Raw genomic sequence first — 8,366 nt, 5'->3', positions numbered from 1 at the left:
TCAAAATGCTCTCGAGGTATTTTGATGTCATACACCGATCGGTCTGCACACGCAAACAAAGCCAAAACCTAGATATTTTAGGCAATATAGAAATCCTGGCCAGGACGCGTCCTGGGAAAATGGCACGTATGGTCACCCTATAATATGCAATGCCTGAGCCAAAGTCCAGCACCATTTAACACAATCCCTTCAATTTAACGAAGACGTACAGCAGCTTAAATCAATTGTGTGTGTGTATACACACACTCACACACACACACACACACACACACTACTTACACAACTTACAAAACAATACATTGTATAATTCTTTGAAAACATTGTAAGTATCCACACTTTTTGAAGGAACATACATTAAAATGAAGACAACTCAGTTAAGTTAAACTTCTAAATAAAAAAAAAAAAGATGGTTTAAATAATAATAAAAAAGTCATTAGCCTTCAGTCATTTAGAAAAAAAATAGTGCGGAATTTTGAAGAATTTTTTTCTTGTTTCAATTTATTAAATTTTAACTACGTTTGTTTCAAGGTCAAACAAACTGATTTTGAAACAAATAAACAGTAAACCAAAGAAAAAATAATTCTTCAAAATTCAGCACTATTTCTATTTATTTATTTTTTCCCTAAATGGTTGAAGGCTTCCATTAAAAATGAATGTTAAAGGGATAGTTCACCCAAAACTGAAAATTCTTTCATCATTTGCTCCCTTTCATGCCATTCCAAACCTGTACGAGTTTCTTTCTTCTGAACAAAAGGTAGTTTGTTGGTTCTACTGACTACCATAGTATGGAAAAAATACTATGGAAGTCAATAGGGAGCAGCAACTGTTTGGTTACACACAATCTTCAAAATATCTACTTTTGTGTTCAACAGAAGAAAAAAAAACAAGTTTGAGAGTTAGTAAATGATGACAATTTTCATTTTGGGGTGAACTATCTATTTAATGAAGGGCAGTATATCGGAGATCGGCTTACCTGTAACTGCAGTAGAGACATCTTTCCCCCGTAGTATTAGAAGATTAACAAGTGATACATTGAAATTTTGATGCCTGCTGTTACTCTCTCCTCCAGATGCGCTTACCGTCCAGTCAATTCCTTTCAGAAAGAGTGCTTTAGTTCCACAAAACCATTATGTAGACAATCAGTGAAGTAATATTTTGCATTTCTTCTATTACGTGTCATTTATAAAACATCCTTCCTAATATTACAAGGATATGTGACATCACAGCACTCACCTTCCTCCATCCTAGCGCTGGCGATGAGCATTTGACGTAAATGCTTGAGCAGCCCAAGCCAGTTAAACACACTATAGGCCAGAGACGTGCTGGACATCTGAGGAATGTTACACAAGCTGAGCAGTTTGTACTCAGGGTGACACACCAAAGAAGTCAGTAATTCCCCTGCAGACAGCAGATAAACACTGGTAAAGGAGTGCCACTTTGCCTGATGACTGTCTGAAACTGGAGGTGAACTGCGAGTCATTTGTACCGATGGGGTTTGTGCTGTAATGGCAGGGTGAATCAGCGGTATAAGCGGGCTGAAGTACGCTGGCCAGCTGGTGAGCGATCACCTTATTAACGTCACTGATGGAGATGTGTTTGATGTTCATCAGCCGGCTGCAGATTTTGTGCACAGTGTCATTCTCGTGAACCAGAATAGCATCAGAGAGCTGGTAGAGGTGTGACAGTGTCAGCACAGAGTTGTAGTTTTGCACAATCACCTGGAAAGGCAAAACAACATAAACAGTGAATAGTGACAGTGTAAGGATGAATAATAATGGCACATGTACCAAGTTCGTAGTAATGTACTTAAGTTATCAGATCCACACACACACACACACACACACACACACACGCACGCACGCACACACACACAAAAACATATCATATAATTGACCCAACTGCTTCTGTATCATTTATACTTAAAAATAGAAAAATCTCACTACCTCACCAGCTCCATATGGCCATGTTACTTGATTGAGGATGAAGGAATTGGGATACAAGTCCCTCAAATGTTGAGTGATGTAGGTACCCACACCAGAACCGGTGCCGCCTGCAACACTCATCATGGTGAAGATCACAGCGCTCCATCTCCATCCGAACCAGATCCTCCACAGCCTCTTCATGACGCGGACCATGAACACAGAACCTTCAGAGAACAACAATAAACTCACACAAGACAAACACACATTTAAAGCTCAAACCAAGAGCGTACTTCTTACCCATTCGCCCAGTTGTTTCCAGAGCCCTGCTTCTGGGAGAAATGTGCTTTGTCTCCATATCTCCATCATCCAGATTTTGAAGCCTTGGCTATTGCTTGAGAGATAACTTTGGGCTCCATATCAACAAGTACTGACTGCGCCACAAGTTCTGTTAAGACATAAACATGAAGAACCTAATAAATATCAAATATATTACAGTGCTATTAGCAAATATGAGGGAGCTGAACCTACCTCCAGTAGATCTCTCATAAAAGAATCTCTCATCACTGCACTGCTTGTACTTCTTTCTGTTTGGTCCACTGGAATCATCGCTTATGACACTGAAGAGCTCGTGTCCTATCTGATTCCCACACTGACTCAGCTGTAAGCTTACAACCGACATATCTATCGACGTTAAGCATTAAACGATACGACAGAAGCTCTCGGACAGCACATCATGACAGCACTGTGTAAATGCCTGTAGCTATAGCAACGTTATCCTTCTCAAGGAGACGACCGTACCGACAGACTGGATGTCAGTTTACTGTATGGAGAGTCAATACAACCGCACAATGTCAAATAACATTAAGTCACCACTTTTGAAAACTTTCACAAAGTAAAAGCAGAGCATCTGTGCGCACAGTTGAAGGCGGGTGCAGGACAGGTTCGTAAGCGTCGGAACTGATGCATGATGGGAGCTAGAGTTAAATAAAGAGTTAAATATCGTCCCAAATAAAGAAAGAACGATCAATACTGCATGAAGCATAACATTTATTTATATTTTTACATTATTTTAATGCAGTTAAGCACATTTTTCTCAAATTCTTTTTACTTGGTGGTGATTCTCATTACTTCAGATTAGACTGTAGATTTAAGTGCAACAAATAATACCATGATGTAAAGTTTACAATTTAAATAATTAATTAATTAATTTAATGTATTTACATTTGGAAAAAATTGGCTGATAGACTGATTGATTTCAGGGAATATCATTCAATCATTCAATCAATCAATCAATCGATGTGTGCTGTTTAAAAAAATAAATAGCCGAAATTGATACAACCAAAATAATTTTCAAGTTCTATGATACAACACAATATAATACATTTAGAATTCCTTTTTATTTTTATGTATTTATTGTCATTTGTTTGTTTTGTATTCTGATATTATTTGGATTATTCTTTTTTTACATACAACGTGTACTACACTATATGTAAATTAGGTATATATGTACTATATGTAAATTGTAAAATATATATACATATATATTTAACCAGTGGTGGACAGTAACGGAGTAGCTTTACTTAAATTAAGTAGCCTATATAAAATTGCTAAATAAATCTATCTATCAGTACTTTTTTACTTAAGTACATAAAAAATTGAGTACTTTTGTACTTTCACTCGAGTAAAATTGAAAAAGGAGTACTTTTACTTTTACTGGAGTAATATTTTATTATACGTATCTGTACTTTTACTCAAGTACTTGATTTGTGTACTTCGTCCACCACTGTATTTAACATATAAAACGATACGAAAACATAAAATAAAAGAAAAAATATATATTAAAAAAAACATATTTACACTATATAAATAATATTATTTATATACTTATTTATCGCTTTTGTATTCTGATACACTTTTTTTGACAGTTCCACGCATGAAAACAGTTTAAAGTCCAGCGCGAGTATTTCCCGCATTCAGATCGCGTCATGCCGGTCATGGCGACGCTGCGTTCATGTCCATGAGGCGGGAAGCGCGAGCTCCTCACGCGGTTTGAAGTGATCCCAGACAGCGAAATCAACGATGGCTGGCGTTTTCGACATCGATCTGGACCAGCCGGAGGAAAATGTCTCCGATGATGAGCTGGAGGAGGTAAGGGACGGTCGCTGTTTTGAAGTAAACGGCACGCTGGAGTGTACCACCCCGAGCATAGTGCAGGCCTGAGGCCCGAGGAACTGCTTTATGTTATGCTAGCAGGCTAACACGATTACCCTACAGTATGTTTTATTTACGTTACTGAATGACTGGTATTCTGTCTGTCAGCACATGTGTCAGAGATATTTGAATTTTACATGCTGAAATATGTTTTATATGCAGTAGGCAATGATACGAGCTGGAGATAATAGGGTTGTATGTGAGCTTACTACTTGTCAGTTCAGTTCAGTTCAGTTCAGTACAGTACAGTTATGGCAATTTAAAGGGCTGGATGTATGCGTTTCCTTTCACATCGAAACTTGCAATGCAGCATGCCTTCGATATACACATTTTTGCATGCATATTGCTTAAAATAATTTATTGACTAAGCTAATATGCATTTTTTATTTACGAGGATCAGTCAATTAGGAGTTGCAAGACCATAGATGGTGCATGTCAGTCACCTTATGGGATCTCTGGGAATAGTATTGCGAAATATGACCCCTTACGTTTTCATGGTCATACTAGAAGTGCTGCCAACTGTTGCCTCGTAACTTTATCTGCTCATGCTCTGATCATCTCTCCACCCAACATAACGCTGTTCACTGTTGCAGGGAATTGAGCCTTTATTGATTATGCATTTCACACTTCTCTTCTGCAGGCTCAGATCAATGACCTCATGGATCAGTGCAGTGGCTTTGAGTTGTAAGTATGTGTAGTGGTTGCAATAAACAAAAAAAAATCAGATTTTTTATTTTTAATGATTAAAATAATGTGTCCTAGACAGATTCTAAAAAAAAAAAAAAAAACTGCCTAGAAAAATTAAACTGCACAACAATATTTTAATGCAGATGAGAGGAATAATGCACATTATTGCTTTATTTCTGGTTTATTCTTATAGTAACATGGACGACTGTGAGAAGATTGAGATATCAGAGGACAATGTGAACCAAGGCACTGAGAACATCCGTCCAGAGTGCTTTGAGCTTCTCCGTGTGTTGGGAAAAGGAGGTTATGGAAAGGTATATATATTTTTAATTTAATTCTAATATTTTCATTTTATTTATTTATTTTTAAGCACTTTTCACACTATACTGTACCCCCAAAGTGCTTAACATTGTGCTGAACACAATTATTGTTATATACACAACATTACAGTGCATTACATAAACAGCAAAAACAAACCTGTGTTAAAATGTTAAAAGACTAAAGAGCACAAATATGACTTTAAACAGCATTGGAGAAGTTCTAATATCAATGGGTATAATAGTAATATACAATATCAGTATTGTAATATCAAATATATGGAGCAGTGGGGTCACTATCGTAAACTAAAACTATTAAAAAATGTTTGTGGATTGAAATACACTAAATAAAATATAATATGATATACAAGTATAAAAACTCAGATAGAAATACATCAAGTAGAAGCATTGAAATTACTAACTATAAAACTATTTAGATCAATGTTACTATTTAGGTTTAATTTTTTTTTATTTCAAAATAAAATGAATTAAACCTTAATAGTAATATTTAAAAATAACAAAAACTAATAAAAACTACATATTACTAAAAATAACATTGTGGCGTATTCCATTTAAACCTGTCTGGGCTTGAATTTAACTTTCTTTTTCCTTTTTTTTTTTTGTAGGTTTTCCAGGTTCGGAAAGTATCTGGTGCAGGATCAGGAAAAATATTTGCAATGAAAGTTTTAAAAAAGGTTAAGCAAATTCCTTAAAGTTGAATGCATTCATTTACATTCGTGGCAATGTCTCAATGTCACTCTATTCTGCTGCTTGTAGGCTATGATTGTACGCAACGCCAAGGACACAGCGCATACTAAAGCAGAGAGGAACATCTTAGAGGAAGTCAAGCATCCTTTCATCGTTGATCTAATCTATGCCTTTCAGACGGGCGGCAAGCTTTACCTCATCCTTGAATACCTAAGTGGTTCGTGAATCAAGAACAACCTTTGTCTCAGAGATGGATAACTACTCATTCTTTCTGCTGTCCTCCTGTTGCTGCCGAGTTGCTAAGGAATACATTCTGCCCTTTTAGAGGCATTCCTTCTGTGTTATTTTATTTTTTGCATAGAGGGAATTTATTTAAACATTTTATGAAATGCATAATAAACTAAATTGTGCAATGCATTAAAAAAAAAAAAAGCATTTGTTTACTATGTTTGAAACACTTTTTTTTTCATTTCGTGGCTGAAATGGTAAATATGCAGTGTGTGATGTTTGAGAGATGATGTGGTGTGAAGCTTTACTATCCGTCCATCTGTATTTTCTCTTAAAACGGTGGTGTTTGTGGTAAAAACCTTTTTTCTTTTGCAGGTGGGGAGCTTTTCATGCAGCTTGAGCGAGAGGGGATTTTCATGGAGGACACGGCCTGGTAAGAAAGGGCGATTTGATCAGTTTTGTGACTTTTAAAGCATAAACTTGCTACGTTAAAACTGAATTTTGATTAGCTCTTTAAACGTAGTGTTTTATGGAAGTGTCAACTTTTTAAACAATTTTCAAGGACGCATGAACACCGACACATGCATAAAATAAGCCTTACATTCAGCATGAGATGAACAAAGATAATCAGAATGATGCTCAGGGCTTTTCACATGCAGCTTTTACTTGGCTGAAATCTCTATGGCTCTCGGACACCTGCATCAGAAAGGCATCATCTACAGAGATCTCAAACCTGAGAACATCATGCTCAATAACCAAGGTTTGGCCGCTGCTTTTTGTAGTTTAGAAAGGAGTAAATCTGAAAATGAACGGAGAAATCTTTAATTCTAATAATCAGTTTTTTTTTTATCTTATCACAGGACATGTAAAACTGACTGATTTCGGACTGTGTAAGGAGTCAATTCATGACGGCACAGTGACACATACTTTCTGTGGCACTATTGAATACATGTGAGACGTTTAAAGAAACCTTTACATTCTTGTGATGTCCAAGTAGCTAATTTCCTGTTTTGCAAATGTCTCTTTTCATTGCCTGCCGTGCCCGTGTGACATGCATTTAGATGAATTCTACAGTAGTGTGAGAAGTTTCTTTATTTCAGGGCTCCAGAGATCCTCATGAGAAGCGGACACAATCGGGCTGTTGACTGGTGGAGTCTGGGGGCTTTGATGTATGACATGTTAACTGGAGCAGTGAGTATAAACTTCTTGAGAATTTGTCGTAGTGTAGCGCACTATAGCCTGCAATACTTCAGTTTGGGTTTTGTATTTACATTCTGGAATTTATGTATTTGTGTTTCAGAATTAATGTCAACAACCAGTTACTGAACTTGTTATATTCATATTCCCTAAATGTAATATAATTTAATTCTGATTTCTAAAGACTGGTCAAGACATAAATTGTTTTTTTGTTTTTGTTTTTAAGTTTGTCCGAATTTTTTTTTTCTAAATAAATTTCTACAGTTAATTTTCATTCACTGTCAACAATAAATTTTTTTTAATAAAATTATTTTAGTGTAATGACAATGTATAAGCCAGTTTAATTTCGAAATTAATAATTGTTACAAAACTATTAGGGATGCACCGAAATGAAACTTCTTGGCCGAAGTCGAACAAAATGAAACACTGGGCCGAAGGCCGAATACCGAACACGGTCTTTCACGTTTTTTTTCCCATTTTGCCAATTTTTTCAGCATTGCATAAATTAAATAGCCAAAATGTGCTTTTTACTGTTTTGTCTTGCTTTTCAAAGAAAAAATAATTTACAAAGCCACAATTTAAAAATATTTACTTAACACTGAACATTTTTTAACATTCTAGCAGACATTATACCAATAAAGCACAACTTAACTTAAAATTAATAAGTTAGTAAAATAATATTTTTTGGGCCATTTTTTAGACCCCCTTCTTGAATCAGTCATGTATTTTTTTTACCGTACAAATAAATGCAGCCTTGCTGAGCAGAAGAGACTTATTTTAAAACATTAGAAAATATTACAGATCCCAGTCTGAACACTGTGTAAATGTTACAATAAATGTATTAATAGAGCTGTTGTAATTATTATTTTCAGTATTTTTTTCTTTTATTTGACAGAACAACAGTAAAATTACAGTAATAACATTTATTAATGTTGATGGAGTTCTTGCTTTTTTGGCAGAAACCCGCAGGAAGGACCTCAGTGTTTCTCTTTGTTGACAAATGATTCACATTACGAATTTGGGAAGACGTTTGTTGCACATATCGCATTGTCACATGCCTTGTAAAAATTCATAAAAATGTTACTGAGCAGCTGAC

The 8,366-nt window shown here is 35.7% G+C and overlaps 1 protein-coding gene and 1 pseudogene across 1 annotated transcript in view; one reads left to right on the top strand and one right to left on the bottom strand.

Moving 5' to 3' along the window:
* LOC107701422 (tubulin delta chain-like) overlaps window positions 1-2,851 on the bottom strand; it is a 4,768-nt pseudogene extending 1,917 nt beyond the window's left edge.
* A 1,032-nt stretch (window positions 2,852-3,883) lies between these two features.
* LOC107701421 (ribosomal protein S6 kinase beta-1-like) overlaps window positions 3,884-8,366 on the top strand; it is a 10,598-nt gene continuing 6,115 nt past the window's right edge. The window contains exons 1-9 of the mRNA XM_016503422.1: window positions 3,884-4,070; window positions 4,774-4,817; window positions 5,014-5,134; window positions 5,764-5,832; window positions 5,915-6,062; window positions 6,449-6,506; window positions 6,733-6,833; window positions 6,934-7,024; window positions 7,174-7,264. Coding sequence (XP_016358908.1) covers window positions 4,002-4,070; window positions 4,774-4,817; window positions 5,014-5,134; window positions 5,764-5,832; window positions 5,915-6,062; window positions 6,449-6,506; window positions 6,733-6,833; window positions 6,934-7,024; window positions 7,174-7,264 — 792 coding nt within the window. The 5' untranslated portion in view covers window positions 3,884-4,001. The remainder of the gene's footprint in view (window positions 4,071-4,773; window positions 4,818-5,013; window positions 5,135-5,763; window positions 5,833-5,914; window positions 6,063-6,448; window positions 6,507-6,732; window positions 6,834-6,933; window positions 7,025-7,173; window positions 7,265-8,366) is intronic.

The sequence above is a fragment of the Sinocyclocheilus anshuiensis genome, unplaced genomic scaffold (assembly GCF_001515605.1).
Source record: "Sinocyclocheilus anshuiensis isolate Anshui unplaced genomic scaffold, SAMN03320099.WGS_v1.1 scaffold1906, whole genome shotgun sequence".
In the NCBI taxonomy this organism is placed as follows: domain Eukaryota; kingdom Metazoa; phylum Chordata; class Actinopteri; order Cypriniformes; family Cyprinidae; genus Sinocyclocheilus; species Sinocyclocheilus anshuiensis.
This window is presented reverse-complemented; position numbering and strand designations above follow the sequence as displayed.